General features: G+C 53.0%; 1 protein-coding gene across 2 annotated transcripts; it reads left to right on the forward strand.

The window, feature by feature from the left end:
* Positions 1 to 480: 480 nt before the first annotated feature.
* Positions 481 to 10,620, forward strand: TOB2 (transducer of ERBB2, 2). Of its 2 annotated transcripts, none has more exons than XM_043881584.1 (2): positions 481 to 1,006; positions 6,721 to 10,620. In XM_043881584.1, the coding sequence occupies exon 2, from the start codon at positions 6,817 to 6,819 to the stop codon at positions 7,852 to 7,854; it is 1,038 nt and encodes a 345-aa protein (XP_043737519.1). In that variant the 5' UTR covers positions 481 to 1,006; positions 6,721 to 6,816; the 3' UTR covers positions 7,855 to 10,620. The 2 variants fall into 2 exon arrangements, with proteins under 2 accessions (XP_043737519.1, XP_043737520.1); XM_043881585.1 differs by lacking the exon at positions 481 to 1,006 and adding an exon at positions 3,073 to 3,408.
* The last annotated feature ends 6,092 nt before the right edge of the window (positions 10,621 to 16,712 follow it).

Consider the following 16,712-nt stretch of genomic DNA (forward strand, 5'->3'; position numbering starts at 1 on the left):
AACACACCTTCAAGTGAGCACACGGGCAGTCCCAGGCCAGACCCACCCCCCCTCCTCAACCACCCCGCTGCCCTCCCGAACTTGCTGTCTAACCTAGGGAAACACCTTTACATGATAAGCACGATTTGAGTGGTTTGGCGAGGGGCGGGGGGCACGAAGAAAAAAAAAATAACTACAATGCGGGGTCGTGATGGGGAGAGGAGACGGCCCATGTGACACAGGCCGGCCGGCCAGAGGCAGCCTCGCTGACATCTGAGCAAGGAGGGGGCTAAGTGATGAGGCGGGCCGGCCAGCCACCGGAGGGTGGGGCAAGGGCGACGACCCGGCCACCGCCGGGTTCCACGCGGAGCGCCGGGCCGCGCGCCCGGAGGGGTTAAAGCCGCCCGCCGGCCGGGAAGTAGTCCCGGCCCGGCGCCGGGCCCCGCCCCTGCAGGGCGGAGGGACGCATCACGCAGGGGTGGGGAAGCCGGATCCGTGCGCAGGGTTGCTAAGGGTGAAACTTTTCATTGACTTTGCTCACTTCGGGCCGGGGCGCGGGAAGGTGCGAGTCCTCGTCCTAGCGGCGAGAAGCGAGCGGCTCGGGCGACGCGCGGCCAGAAGGGCAAGACCGTCCTCCGGCAAGAGCTCGGACCGTCCTCCGCCCCGCGACGCGAGCCACTCTCCTGGTCCTCCCATCCCCGCGCCGTCGTCGCCGCCGCCGCCGGCTGGCCCGCCAGCCCTGCGTCCACCACCATCACCACCACCACCAACCCCCGCCCCCCGCCCCCCGCGCGCCGCCCTGCTGCTGAGCCCGACCTCCAAAAAAGCGGAAAGAATTACTGAGAGTCGTAGCCCATAAGCCCCTCTCACTCGTTCCCCCTAACCCTCCACGAAGCAAAGGACACATCGGCCCCGGGCTCGGCGGTGCCAAGAAAAGGAGAACGACCTCCGCTCGGCTCGCAGGACCACCGTGGAGGGAGAAGCCGCCCCGCGGCCGGCACGCAGCCCCGCCGCGGCGGAGACCCGAGTGAGTGAATGGGGGCCGTGCGGGCGGAGGGGGATAGGGTGGCCCCCCCCGCCAAGGATCCAAACAGGCCGGAGACGCTTTCCCCCACCTCCGCTCCACGCCGGCTGTTCGCCCTGTTGGACGCTCCACGTTGCTATCGCACCCCCTTACACCTGGCCAGCATTTTTTTTTACCCCCTTCCACCTCCCCACTGGAGCCCACCTTTTAGCCCGTGCTCCTCTTTCCCTCGCGTTCGCTCTTATCCTGGGGTATCCCACAGCCTCTTTCTCCCAGTTTCAAGTGTGACCACCTCCTGGGTGGGGTGCGTTTCCTCCCTCCGTTCTTAATATCCTAGAGAGTCGCTAGATTTTCCTTGTCCTCCCCCCCCCCCCCAAACATAGCTCTCAACACCATTAAATAAATCAAGAGAAATGAAGAGGATCTAGGCCTTCTTGCTCTCCTCCTCCTTTGCCCGTGTGCAGGGAAGGGGGGGGGGGGGTGGTGGTAATAATTAATAGGGTTTATTTTGAGCCCTGAGGAGCCTGAGGGATGGAGAATGGACACCACCACCCCCCTTTTGGACCGGTCAGTGATGACTGTTCTCTGGTCGCCAAGCCAGAATTCACCATTTTGGCTTGAGCTCTTTATCCTCGTCAGTGTTTCAAGGGAAAGCTGGGCGGAAAAAAAGTACCCTTCTAGCAGTATCAGTGGATACTGGTTGACCCTGGTGAGGTGCCTCAGAGGAAGAGCCCTACTCCTAAGCTCCTGTCCAGGGGATGGACTGTGCCCTTGACCAGAAACGGAGGGGGAGGAGGGAGCAGAGAGACGGGCGACAGCTGGCAGGCCTTTCTCACCCCCTAGAAGAGCCAGAACGCCACACATCAGGCGACAACTTAGCGGCTAGCCGAGGGGGTTCCCGGATGTCTGCTCAGTATCTTAACGCTTTTTTTTCCCCCCCTTCTTCCTACCCACCCTACCCTGGGAAAGGGTCCCTCATCTTTGATTTAACAGCAGAAAAACAGCCCTGTTGCTTTCTTGGGTGCCTGCCCCCATCCCCCCCTTAAGCGGAGGGAGGGAAAGAAGCTTGTGTGGGAGGAAGGATTAGGGAGGTTTAACACCCTGTAGGGGAGCTTTGCTTAGGATCTGGTAAGTCTGGTTCATAGCGCAGGTCTTTCAGTGGGAGGAGACTCACCAACAATTTTAAGTATTAAAAGATGTTGTTCAGGTGTCAGATGTACCGTTTTTCCTTCCCTGCCCGGGAACTCTTTCCCATTACCTAGCCGGCTCCGGTTACTCGGACTTGGATTAGGAGAGGAGTGAGGCTTGGGCCCTGCTGGCGTCGGGCCTTGTGATTGTCGGCCCAGCGCCTCCCCGCAGCTCAAAACTGTGAATTTCTTTGGCCGAGAGGATGGGAGAACTGGTTGATTTCCTGCCTGTTCGTTCCTGGCTGTGAGGGTGCTGTAGCGGAGCCCGCTGGGCATTAAGGGAAAAAGGTCTTTTCTCTGTGAACCCACCGGCCCTACAGCAACTCCAAAAGGAAACCACCCAGCCCAAAGAATACAGATTAAAGTGGCAGGGGTTTGAGGCGGGGGAGGAATGTGACCCTATCTGTCCCAGCCTACCACCTTCACCCAGAAAAAAAACAACAAAAAACTCATTAGAAGCTGATCCTTAATTCAGCAGTCATGCGAGACAGTGAAGAGAGAGAAGGAGGGAAAGTTTAGCTTCTTGAGAAGTCGAGACTTGGATATGGTGGGGTGATACAATACGAGGAGTAGGCTTTAAGGGTAGAATTTATATAAAATGTATTAGGCCGTGGGCGGGGAAGGGAGGGGTGGGCGCCAGCCCGCCACAGCGCGCATGTGCAGCGGAAACTTTTCCTGGATTCGCCCACCCTCCGCCGGGCATGCGTAGTTCCCTGGCTGAGTCTTCGCAAAGTACGCAGGGAAGTGTAGTGTGCAGAGAAAGTAGGTCATTTGCTCCAACCTGAGGGTGAGGTTTCTGAAGACTACAATTCCCAGAGTGAAGAGCCCGCCCCTCTTACGTTGGGGCGCAGTCAGGTCTTCCTGGATTCAGAGAAACCTGGAGCGGTGAGGACGGGCCCACTTAGTTGGAAGGAGCCTTGCAAGCCGGCTTGGGCTTGCACAGTCCATGTTTGAGGGACATGATGTGAGACACTGGGTGGGGTGTTGCGGTCGGTCGCCGCAAGTCCTGGAAGCCTTTCAGCCACACCCGCCTTCCGGACCAGTGGGGTGGGGCCACCCCCCTGTCCCGCCAGAGCCAGGCCCCCGCTGCCCAGCACCCGGTTAGTGACATCGACTGGTCTTGTCAAAATTGAGATCGCCGAGTCCTCCTCCCACACTCACTTGATTCCAGTAGGACGATTTGGATGTTAAGGCTTGTGGTGCCCGAATGTTTTACAGGTAACTCAAGAGTTTAGGGGCCCGGTGGGTTCCCTCACCATCCCTCTTTTCCCCCTTTAAAACATAACTTTTTCTTCTGAACACTGTCCACGTTTTTGTCACTTATGTGGCGTCTCCATTACCATATCGTTGACTTTTGCAGCCACCTTTCAGCTTCTTTCTTCCCCCGCTTTTTGACATTCCCTTGAGCGCTTACTCTTTTAAAACACAAGCCAACCCAGGGATCTGAATCCAGGATTAGCTTTGTTGGAAGTAAAGCAAGTGAAAGAGGATGAGATTCTAAATAAAGTCTGACAGGGAATTCCCTGGTGGTCTGGTGGCTAGGACTCTGCACTCCCGACGTAGGAGGCATGGGTTCGATCCCTGGTCAGGGAACTAGATCCCGCATGCCAGGACTAAGACCCAATGCTGCCAAATAAATTAAAATTAAAAAAATTAAAGACAATTTTAATCTCATATTTCAACTTTTTTTAATGACAAAAGGTCGATTTTGCTATTGTTAAGCACTTAGCCTTTTTTTCTTTTTGTCACTTTTCCTGCCTTTTGCACCTGAGTCAGAGTTGTGGAAGGTCTTTGAGTCCTCTCCTGTGGTTTAACTTGAATCTACTTGTTCCTTTTATTGAAAGGTAGTTATTTTTAAGCTTTCTAATTTTACCACATTGTATGAATATTTAGTATATAAGCATTAGAATTTGTGCAATAGCCTTAAAAAAATGAACAAACTGATCTGAGTGGTCACTCCTATCTTTAGTTAAAGACAGTAGTAGTGCTTTAATCCTCTGTTCCATAAGCTTCTTGAAGTCAAAATTAGAGCCTGAGCTGATAAAGCAGAAAAGCTCATTCTGGTTGTCCGGCATTTTTCTAAGGTTCCACCCCACAGCCATCTGGCCTGGCCTATTCTCCAATTAAAGAAGTGAAGGTGGCATTATATACTTCCTTATTTGTGCAGCAGCATCACAGAGGTATAAATTGGTGTGCAGCGTTACTTGCTTATGCTGCAGAAAATGGCTAGCTAGGCAGGGCTGATGACAGTGATTCTATTGTATTTTGAGGTGGGAGGCTTATTTCCCAATGACTTTGGCCTGCATTTAAAACGCTCCCATTTTGAGGCTGAACTGTTCAGAGGAGGTGACTTGGAAGGCAGTTAGGCAGCAGAGTTTGAGAAGGCATAGACGGGTACAGGAGCCCTTTTGGACCGTGTGGCATACCAAGAGGCCATATGGTGCCTTGGGAGAAGTGTCATATGTCATGTTCAAGGTCTCCTTTTCGAAAATACTTTGAAGACACTGTCTTTAACTCCAGGCCCGTTCTTGGGAATCAGTGCCAACTTTCTTCACAACTCTTTAGTTTCCTATGTGTTGGACACTCCTAGTGGGCCACTGTGGCCCTTACAGACCTCCATTCTTGGGAGAGTGGGGGGGCATAGTCCTGGTGGCTAGCTTTGCATCTGGTGATGAAGCCAGTCCTCATACACAGAAGGCTGCTTATCTTTACCATTCTTCTCTTTAAGCCTAGAAGGACTCTGGAATTAATTTTTGCTGACCATGAATAGAAATCTGAAGACATACGGAGATTAAGTCTGTATTGGAGGCTGGAACAGAGGGGAGGACAAGGGTCTCCTGAGTCCTGAGCCTCCCTGTGGAGGGCTCTGCAGAGGCCACGCTCGTAGCATTAATTTTGATGCTGCCTGTGCTCTCTCAGACCTGAGATGAGGGTGGCATAGACTTAGCCAGTGTCATCAGATACTCCATATTGACCCAGTGCGTTTTCTCTGATACTCACCTCAGAGCTTTGTCTGAGAGTTCATTCCTTAAAGTGCCCCTAGGGAACCATGGGCGCAGACCCTACAATTGCTGTGTAGTGAGCTGGGGCAGGTGTTCAGAAAGCTTGAGATCCTCAAGCCTAGAGTGACCACCTGGATACTTTGTGCTGGACCCCAAAGGGATTTTAGTCAGAAATCCAGCTCCAGGGACAGAAGATGCCTGTCCCTGGTCGTGAATGAGTCTTGTCTCTGGGCTGAGCTCAGCAGCACAGTCGCACCCAGGAGTCTGGCGGGGGACATGTTCTGGCTCTGTCGGCCTCAAAGATGGCCGTTTTCAGTTCAGGTCTCCCACGGTAGAAGCCTGGATCTGCCCTTGTGGAGAAAGCGAGCCGATTAGGATCACTGCTCTCAGGACCTCACAGATCGTCTTCCTGAGAAATGAGGCTGGCCCAGACCTCAGGAATAAACCTTTCTGACCTCTGTGGATCTGGCTGTGAGAGAATCCCAAAATAACAAGCTGAGTGTTTATGTTGGGCTGCCTCCTCTCCAGGGATCTCCAAACACTTGATAAATCTGGTCCAGTGCCAAGGACAGGTGGTCAGACAGTCCCTGGGAGGCTGAGTGATGATGGGTCCCCAGCTGGAGGCTGGAGGGTGATGGAAAATTTCTTCTCTCTGCCCCTCCTCATCACAGCCAGAAACTGCAGAGACTTCCCTGAGGCCACGCCAGTACTGCTCCTGAGGCTTTGTTCGCCTAAAAGGCTTGCTCCCCTCTCCTTTCCTCTGCTTCCCTAGGGCAGCCCCTAGTCAGCAGTTCCATGATGGTCTGTGTGTCTGTGATAGGTCTTGGCTTTTTCGGGGGGAATTGTACACTGGTCTCTGTTCTTGGAGGTTTGTCTGGATGGAAATGCATACCTTGGTTACATGTTCTGCGAAAAAAAAAAATATCAGTTCTGCAAATGCCGAGTGAACCAGAGCATATACACACCCAGGGAACCCAGGATAGCAAATGGGATGTGACTGGAATCCCAGCCTCCCATGAAATGCTGGCGGTGCTACTTCCTGTTCAGGGACCCGTATCACTTTTCATTTAAGGGGGAGAAATGAAGAGTCTAAACTCCTGTCGTGACCTGTGACAGTCTGGGAATACGACTTCCCCAAGACACTGTGGGAACCAGTTAGTAAGAACCTTCCCCTCTCCTTCTGATTTAGGAGCTCAGTTTTTCGGGGGTTTTTTTTTTTTTTTTTGGTGTCACTCAGAGTGACCTGAATTCTCAAAATAGTGGAAACTACAGCACCCCTATTTCTTTAGAATTACTTAAAATATTTATCAAGTGCCTCCTAAAATATCGTGTTACTGATAAAAGGAAGGCTCAGAAGAAAGTGACCTACCCACAGTCTCACATACAAGCCTGTCACTAGTAGAGCAGAAATGGGACCCTGGGTCTCTGTGTTCCAAAGTTGATGCTTTTCTGTCTTTCATGTCATGCACCCCCACTCCCCTAGCTTTCTGCATATCTACTCACGAAGCCTTTCTTTTTCATTTCTCAGAGTTGTCTGGAGCCCAAGACTGCCCACCTTACGTTTCCTACCACTCCCCTCGACTTGTGCACGTACCTGCGCTGATTCTCTGCCTAGGAGAGGACCATGCAGCTGGAGATCAAAGTAGCCCTGAACTTCATCATCTCCTACCTGTACAACAAGCTGCCCCGGCGCCGGGCAGACCTGTTTGGCGAGGAGCTCGAGCGACTCTTGAAAAAGAAATATGAAGGCCACTGGTACCCCGACAAGCCGCTGAAGGGCTCTGGCTTCCGCTGTGTCCACATCGGTGAGATAGTGGACCCCGTGGTGGAGCTGGCCGCCAAGCGGAGTGGCCTAGCGGTGGAGGACGTGCGGGCCAACGTGCCCGAGGAGCTGAGCGTCTGGATCGACCCTTTCGAGGTGTCCTACCAGATTGGTGAGAAGGGGGCTGTGAAAGTGCTGTATGTGGATGACAGTGAGGGCTGTGTTGCCCCCGAGCTGGACAAGGAGATCAAGAGCAGCTTCAACCCTGACGCCCAGGTCTTCGTGCCCATCGGCAGCCAGGACAGCTCCCTGTCCAACTCCCCGTCCCCGTCGTTTGGCCAGTCGCCCAGCCCCACCTTCATCCCCCGCTCGGCCCAGCCCATCACTTTTACCACCGCCTCCTTTGCAGCCACCAAGTTTGGCTCCACCAAGATGAAGAAGGGGGGTGGGGCCGCAGGAGGGGGTGGGGTGGCCAGCGGGGGTGCAGGCGGCCCGCAGCCCCCGCAGCAGCAGCCTCGCCTGGCCCGCTCTCCCACCAACAACCTGCTGAAGCAGAAGGGCCTCTCTCTGTCCCTGCACTCACTGAACTTCGTCACCGCCAACCCGGCCCCGCAGTCCCAGCTCTCACCCAACGCCAAGGAGTTCGTGTACAACGGCGCTGGCTCGCCCAGCCTCTTCTTTGACGGGGCCGATGGCCCGGGCAGCGGCTCCCCAGCCTCCTTTGGGGGCAGCGGCACTGGCACCTGCAACAGCAGCAGCTTCGACGTGGCCCAGGTGTTTGGTGGGGGTGCCAACAGCCTCTTTCTGGAGAAGACACCCTTCGTGGAAGGCCTCAGCTACAACCTGAACACCATGCAGTATCCCAGCCAGCCATTCCAGCCTGTCGTGCTGGCCAACTGACCACCTACCTGCCCGCGAGGCCAGGAGCACCCAAGACCACAGAAAAGAGAAAGGAAAGGAAAGGCCAAAAAAAGAGAGGAAAAGCAAGATAACAAAACAAGATTTCCAGTCTTCTCACTCTAACTTCTAGAAACAAGATCCAGCCCAGGCATGGAGTGGGAGGGGGCTTCCGAAGCAGCAAATCGGGTTTAACTCGGCCCCCCCTGCTGTTTTCCTGCCTGCCTCTTGATTTATTTGGTTGGTTTGGGTTTTATATTTCTTTTTTTTTTCTTTTTTACATGTAGTTTTCTATATAACATCTTTAATTAGTGGCTTCCTGTGCTAAGAATGGTCCAGATGTGAATTGCTGCTCCCTGCTCCCTCCCTCCCTCCCTCCTTCACACGCCTGGTTTAAGGCTGGTGTGTCCAAGCTCACAGGGAAGGAAGAACTGCAGCTGGGGCCCGGCCCTCCTCAAAACAGGGAGAGACTGCCCTGTGTCACTGCCTCCATTACCCAGCTGTCCTCTGACTCAAAGCCATCCAACCTCAGCAGGCCTTCTTGGGCCCTGCCACCCAAATAGGTCTGACTCCAGCCCCTGCCCCCGCCCCCTCTCCGGCCTGAGCCTTAGGGAGCTGCCAGCTGGCCGCCTGACACCCTCCCCCCTTGAGCTGATGTCTGTGACTCCAGGGAAGTTAGCAGTCTGTCTGGTGTCCCTTTCATCTCTGCCCATGGCCCCACGACACCATTCTCACCTGGCCCAGACAGTCACCGAGGCCCTGGAGCCCCAGCCATTGGCACAGGCGGCCTCTCCTATAGCCCCCTTTTTCCTGGGCCTGTGGTGGTGGGCAGGGAGGTGGGGTGAGTGTCGGTATGCATGCATGGTTTGCTGTCCTGTTGTATGGGATTCCAAGCCATGTGAAACTTGGTCTCTAGGTGTGACTCCGGGTTGCAGCAAGTGCTTATTTATGTGTGAGGTTGGGGAAAGGGCTGAGGGAGGGCAGTCGGTCCTTCTGTGGTTCATATGGAGGGTGAATCTGGCTGAACCTGACACTCCCAGGGGAAGGCAGTGCAGAAACCACTGGTTTCCCAACTGCGGAGGGATCTGCACTTTTGTTTGTTTTTGACCAAAAAAAAAAAAAAAAAGTTAGCAGTGAGGGGCTAAGGAAACACCCAGCCTCTGATACCTAAGAGGAGAAGTCCCTGGACTCGGACCCTTCTATTGTGTGACCTCAGCCCAGGGTGGGAACTGCTCCCCTGAGTACCTGGGGAGGAGGGGATGGGAGTTTGGGGTCTGCATCTTCGGTGGGCAGTCCTAAACCTTGAATTGAGACTTCAATCTTTGGGCTGTTGTTGTTTTAGTACATTTCTTCCTCTGCCTGCTGGGGAACCTCTTGGTACCTCCTGCCCTCCCCTCACTGCCTGACTCCCAGTCCCCCTGGGCCCTGATGCTCTGAGGACATGATGGGCTGGACAGGCACATGGCCCCCACCCCACGCCCACCTCTGCTGGAGAGAAGTCGTTTTTTTCGACCCGACCCCAGTGGGCTAGCTTTCCACACCATGACGCTTTGGCAAGTGGGCGTGGGCACCAGGGGCCCCATCCCCAGAAAGTCCCAAAGCCCTTGGCACGCCCCAGTGACCCCAAGTGGGCAACTGCTGTGGCAGTGGGTCCCACCCCGGCAGACACTGCCAGCCTCCTCTCCCTGCAGTGGGCACCAGCTCTACCTCCCTGAGCAGGGCAATGCCCTGGCTCCTCAGCCCAGCACCATCTGTCCCCCTAGACTTCTCAGGGGCCAGCCCAATCTGGGCCACCCTCTCCCTAGCCCTCAGCTCCTGCACAGGTGACAGGCCCAGGCTGTTCTCTGGGAAAGGTTGGATGCTGCCTTACACCCCCGTCCAGCCCTCCTCCCACGCTCACGCACACAGGCACTCACCACACCCGACCGGCTCATTTCTCACCACAAACAGGGAGGGGGGGACCCACCCCTTTAGTGTCTTTTGAAATAAGAAGAAAAATGTGTGTTCAGGAGCATGACTCCTGGGCTGGGCTCTTGGGCCCACTTCAGTGTGTCTGTCTCAAATCTAGGCATTTTTGCTTCAATTTTATTTTTTTTTAAGAAAACAAAACCGAAATCTGCACTAATTTACCTGGTTTCGTAGGAAGACTTTTTTTTTTTTATTTTTTACATTTTTTGGTGTCCGTTTGTATTGAATAATTTGCTACATTTGTAAAATGTAAGAGGTATATATAATATATGTATATTTCTAACGTAAAAAAACGTAATTTTTTTCTTTTCAAGATTTTTTCTTAAAAAGAGGAGAGAAAGATATTTTTTCAGGAAAAACAAACTTTAAAATAAAAAAAGAGGAGAATAAAACCTATTTCTCCCCTTTCCCCATCCTCTCTCTGTCTACCCCTCTTTCCCAGGAACAAATCAAAAGGTGGATTGTCTTGTAAAGAATGTAAACTTTTAGTCCAGAATGATGTCTTTTTCTCAATGCAGTGAGCTGTAGATTCTCTAGTGTGACCCCTAGGGATGGGAAGGGGGGCATTGAGGCAACATGCAGAGGAGCTTGGGGGAGCAGGGTAATGAACTTGTTTTCTTTAGTGAAGGAGGAATACAATCAAGCATTTTGTATTCAGAATGTTGTGCAATATTTTGGAATGGAACATTGGTGTGTTTAGAGATTTAGTTTAAAAACAAAACAAAAAGATTGATCAAATCTGTACAGTTTATATTGTTCCAGATTTTTTTAAGTTTGTATTAAAAGCATGATATATAATAACCTGCTGGCTCCCTGCTTGTTTTGTTTCCAGGGCCCCTTTTGAGAGAGGGTGAGTTGGGAGTGATGCCTGTCAGCTTTGAGAAATGATTGGCCATCCTCACGTGAGCCCTGGAGGGTCACGGTGTTGCGGGCCCCTCTTTATCACCTATCTAGCCCATCAGCACAGGACACTTCGGCGTGCCCACTCCCACGGGGCCCTTTCCACGTTGGAAACAGGTTCCATGAAGTGGGAACTGCCCCACTTCCTCTGCTGATAGTGGTGAGAACAGGACACACCTGTTGGTGGAACAGCAGCCCAGGGACGGCTCAGCCTCCAGCCTGCTCTCCACCTCAGGCTGCTAGACCCTTAGGAGTGGGCAAGGATGAGAAAAGCCTGCCCAGGTCAGGTTCCATCCAAAAACCTGGTGCTTCTCGGCCGGGCAATTCCCGAGGTGCTTCAGGGGTGAAACAGCCTACCTGAGCTTGGGCTTGGGGAGGAGCCGGCCCCCTGCCTTGCCACCTGCTTATTTTCTTAGGAACTCAGCCATCTCCTCTACCATGGGACCTGGCACCTCCTCCCCAGTGGAGATGCACAGCAGCCCCGTGAGGCCCAAGGGATGAAGAGGGTGGCTGTGTTTGTTGAATTTTGTTTTACCCTCACAGCAACCTGATGATAACAGGTATGACCTCCACAGTACAACTGAGAAATGGCCTCCATGCTAAATTCATAAAACTGATAAATGGGGAAGCCAGTTTTTTGACCCATGTATGGCCTTTTTATAAAACTATGGTAACTCTCACGGAAGAGTGACACGGGGTGGGCATGGGAGGTCTGATCTTGCCCCCTCCATCCAGGCTGGGGCAGGGGACAAGCAGCTCTTCTGGGGCATCAGCAGGATGGGGGTTTCCTCAGGCCCCTAACTGCACCCCCCCTAAACAGGACAACACCAATCCCTGCCCACCCAAGTGTGAACTAGACCTGGAAGCTCTCAAGCCAGGCACCCCACATCTGCACGAGGTCCCAGGAGCCCTTGATGTCCAGCCAGTCCATGGGCCGCTTCCCCCAACAGAGTCTGTTGAGGAGTGAGGCCCCAGTCCAGTGTGCCAAGCCTGGCAGAGGTCTCCCTTTCCCAGGCCCTGGCAGAGAGAAGTCCAGCCTGTCTCCGTGTGCCCGGGCACAGGCTGCCCAGGGCCCCTCACATGGTCACTCCTATTTATGTTGATATAAAGCAAACACCTAGCACAGACCCTGCTAGAGTTGGGCCCCCAGCCACTCAGTTCCACTTCCTGTCAGCCAGGGAGCTGACAGGCCTGGGGGAGGCCCAGTTCAGGTGCCAAGGTCGCCTCCCCAGTGAGCCCCTCCAGCTGAAAGAACAAACGCCAGGGCTCCTGGTGGCCCAGTGGTAAAAAATCCACTTGCCGGTGCAGGAGACATGGGTTTGATCCCTGATCCCCAAAGATCCCGCCTGCCACGGAGCAACTGAGCCCATGTGCCACAAGTACTGAGCCTGTGCGCGGAGCCCGGGAGCTGCAGCTACTGAAGCTCAGGAGCCTAGAACTCATGCTCTGCAAGAGAAGCCACTGCAGTGAGCCCACACAGTGCAGCTAGAGAGCAGAACAGAGATGTGAACACACCTCCAAATTCTCCACAGCCCAGGCACAGAAATGACTGGTTCATATGTCCATGTGTCCATTTAATCATCAACTGCTGGCTCTGAAACGCAGCAGTGGGAGACCTGGGGGCCAGGGGAGAAAGAACGTTCGGGGCATCTCAGAATTCCTTGGGGAAAAGACTCATTTATTCACAAACGCTTTGTGAGCACCCACTGCCCTGGGCATACGGGGGGGACAGCAGTGACAGGATAGGTGTGCACAGGGGGCCTGGGGGCCCAGGGATCAGGAGGCAAAGAAGAGGCAGGAAGGGGCAGAGCAAGGCCATGGCCCCTTCCCAGGGAATGTGTCAAGAGGGCACCCATCAGGGAAGCATCTGGACTCTGCTCCCTGAGAAAAACGAGGTTTCCAGTCCCAACCCTGCCACTCTCGAGAGCTGAGTGACCTCAAGCAACCACTCCACCTACTCAGGTGCCTCAGTTCCCTCACCTCTAAAATGGGGATAATAATTACACCTACTTGTGAAAATTAACTACAATAGTGAGTAGGAAATGCTGAGCACGGTGGCTGACCCAGAGCAAATGACAAGTATCATTTCATCATCAAGGCCATAATCACCCATCCTCAAACACCACCAGCCAGCGAGTCCAGGAGCCTTCCTTGATTCAGCACACAGGCCGAAACCCAGCCCTGCCAACAGCAAGACCAGGCTGGGGTGAAAAAAAGAGACCCCATTCTCAGGGCAGACGCTAGGCTGGCCCCCAGTCTGCCCTCCGCAGGGGTGGGAAGCTGCTGTGGCCCAGCAAGGCAGTATCCTGGGAAGGATGCCGGTCACTCCCTATGTGAACCCCGAAACCGCCTGGGAGTTTCTCCCTGGAGAGCAGGTGGGCGGGGAGGGGTGAGTCATGGTGGCGGGAGAAGCCGGCTCCATTCGCCACCGCCTGCCTGAATCAGTGCCAGTCCCGAGGCCAAGGGGATGCCGCTGTCTGGGCCCCTCACTGTCACCTCCCCCCAGTGAGTCACAGGGTGGAGGGCCACACCCCTGTCCTCCTGCCTCCCTTCCCTGGGTCTGGCCACTCTGGCCAAGTTCTGAGTGGGCAGGGCCTAAGGGCAGGCTGGGACCCGCCCGGAAGTCTCCAAGTCCCTGGGCAACAGGAACCTGCTGATTTGCTGGGTTTTAATTTGGGGAATTTCAACTGCCAGAGAAAGAAATGGGTCCTCAGAGCTGCCGACTCTGTGTAACCTCAGATATCTGTCTCTCCCCTTGACTTCTGTCCCATCTGTACAAGAGGCAGTGAGTCTCGGCCCCTGTCCAGCTAGACCACTGGGGCTGGACCCTGGGCCAGCACCTCTTCCTTCCCCAGAGAGGGGAGCAAAGAGTGATGGGCTGAGAGCCCCCCAGACATGAAGACCTGCTGGGCTGTGACAGGGCTGGGTGAGTCCAGGGAGGAGAAGATGCCTGGCCCAGTCACCTGGACATCTGGCTTCTGAGGCTGGCTCTGCCCTCTTTTGCAGTAGGAAATCACCCAACATTCAAGGTTTACCATTCCAAACGGAGCCCCCACTAGTGCTGACACTGTTCCAGGCATGCAGCATGAGGGTAGTGCCCCAACCAGGGATGGAACTCGTACCTTCTGCATTGGGAACATGGAGTTGTAACCACTGGACCACCCAGGAAGTCCCCCAGCTATCTTCATGAAGCTATTTTCTATGAACCACAAAAAAACAAGTGATGGATGTGTCAGATGGTGAGGATGGATGCTCCATTAAGACAACCAAAACTGGGGATGGCAGCCAGTGACCATTACCTCTTGGGATTGGGTGGTCGGGGAAGGCAAACCATCCCAAGGAGGTAGCTTTCAACCTGCGACCTGAATTACAAGAGTGTTAGCAGAGAGAACAGCAGAGGAGTCAGCCACATCCAAGGGTGAGGCAAGAACAATCATAGTGTGCTCAGGGAATGAAAAGACCAGCCATAAACAAGGGACTGGAGAAGAAAATGGCAACCCACTCCAGTATTCTTGCCCGGAAAATCCCATGGACAGAGGAGCCTGGTGGGCTACAGTCCATGGGGTTGCAAAAGAGTCAGGCACGACTTAGTGACTAAACAACAACAACAAGAGACAGGCAAGCAGCACAAGATGAGGTCGAAGAAGTTCTTAGGGCAACATCATGGCCCCCCAGCCCAGATGTCGAGCTGGGATCTAATCTCCAACGTGCGCATTGTTGCTCATCCCCAGGTTGCCCCATCTGCTCAGGCTGGGAGCACACAGAAAGAGTTCTCTCACACCTTCAATCAACAAACCTCCCCAGAGCCCCTCCTCGGTGCCAGGTCCTGACCTGGACCCTGGGCACGGGCCTGCTGGAGGACAGGGGGACTGCTGGTGGAATGAAAGCACTTCCCTGGTGGTCCAGTGATTAAGACTCTGCGCTTCCATTACAGGCTCAGATCCAGGGCAGAGAAGGATGCTCAGGGAGCCCTAAGCGCCCCCAGAGGAGGCTCCTTTCCAGCCTAAAGGCTCTTCAGAGGGTTGATAGAAGGTCATGGGGGAGTAGCAATGGCTCAGCACACATGCCAAGTACAATGGCACCTGGACTCAGCACTGAGGGGCTCCACGCAGCGGGCAGAGAGGCAGGAAAAGGAACAAGACTCGAAAGCAGAGAAACGAGGGAGTAAAGCTGTGTGCACAGTAACTGCAGATGACCTCCTTCACGAAGCGACAGAGATATCCAGAGGGTGGAAATGTAAAACTAAAATTATAAGACGTCTAAATGAAAACAGAAGAGAAACTTTCTTGGCGGTCCAGGTCCAGTGGTTGAGAATCCGCCTTCCAATGCAGGGGACTCGGGTTCCATCCCTGGTCGGGGAACCAAGATCCACATGCTGCAGGACAACTAAGCCTGTGCAGCACAACTACCGAGCCCCCGGCCCTAAAGCCCGTGGCCTGCGACAAGAGAAGCCTGTTCACCGCCACAAGAAGACCTTGTGCCACATTAGAGAAAGCCTGCGTGCTGCAACGAAGACTCTATGCAATAAAATTTTTTAAGGAAAGAGAAGAGAAAATCTTTGTGATCTTAAGTTATACAAAGATTTCATAGGACTCCAAAAGAATGATCCATAAAAGATTAATAAGTTGGACTTTATCAAAATAAAAAACTTCTCTTAGATACTATTAAGAGAATAAAAAGACAAGCTACAGACTGGAAGAAGACATTTGCAAAACAGTTTTTGTAAGAGTTTTCATAGAGAATCCATGAGGAACTTTCAAAAGGCAACTATACTAGGTCACAGTATATACAAGTATCAAATCATTATGTTGCACACCTGAAACTAATACAATGTTACAAGTCAGTTATCAGGGCAATTTCCGACTGCCCGGGTGGTCTGGTGGTTAAGAATCTGCACGCCAATGCCAGGAGACATAGGTTTGAGGAATTAGTAACCTTTATACACTGCTGGCCACCTGATGCAAAGAGTTGACTCATTGGAAAAGACCCTGATGCTGGGAGGGATTGGGGGCAGGAGGAGAAGGGGACGACAGAAGATGAGATGGCTGAATGGCATCACCGACTCGATGGACATGAGTTTGAGTAAACTCCGGGAGTTGGTGATGGACAGGGAGGCCTGGCGTGCTGCAATTCATGGGGTCGCAAAGAGTCGGACACAACTGAGCGACTGAACTGAACTGAACTGATACACTGCTGGTGTGAATGGAAAATGGCACAACCACTTTGGAAAATAATTTAGAAGCTTCTTTAAAAGTTAAGCATTTATCTACAACATGATCCCCCCCTCATTCCATTCTATTCACCCAGAAGAAAAGGAAATAAATGTCCATACAAAGACTTGTATACAAATGTTCATAGCAGCTTTATGTGTTATCCCTAAACTGTAAACAACCCAAATGTCCTTCAGGAGGTGAATGGCTGAACATACCCTGGTAATTCACACTACGGAAAACTACTCAGCAATTTTTTTAAAAAATGTACTGATACATGAATGAAGCTCAAAACATTAATGCTGAGTGAAAGAGAAAAAAAAAAATACTGTTTGAATCCACTTATGGAAAATTCTAGAAAACGTAAACTAATCAGGTCGAAAAAAGAAAGCAGGTAAGTGGTTGCTTGGGGACAGGAGGAGGAGGGGAAGGGGCAGGAGGGAGGGATTAAAGAGGGGAACATAGGAATTTTGGGGGGTGACTGAAATTTCATGTTTTGACATACTATGAAACCATCATCACTGTTTATCAATTATTCCTCGATAAAGCTGTGAGACAAGTCATAGTCCCTGCCCGCACTGGGCTCATGGTCCAGTGGGCAAGATAAATAGGAAACCTGATAAACAAATGAGAAAAATACCCTCAGGGAAACAAAACCACATGGCGAGAACCTGGCAGAGGGGGAAGCAGGGAGCTGTGGGGAGGGAGCCTCTGTGCTCCTCACTTCTCTGGGCCCCACTCCCCAAGGCCGCCTCCCCCTGCCTGCCCCACTGAACTCTCAAC

This window comes from Cervus elaphus, chromosome 22 (assembly GCF_910594005.1).
Source record: "Cervus elaphus chromosome 22, mCerEla1.1, whole genome shotgun sequence".
Classification (NCBI taxonomy): domain Eukaryota; kingdom Metazoa; phylum Chordata; class Mammalia; order Artiodactyla; family Cervidae; genus Cervus; species Cervus elaphus.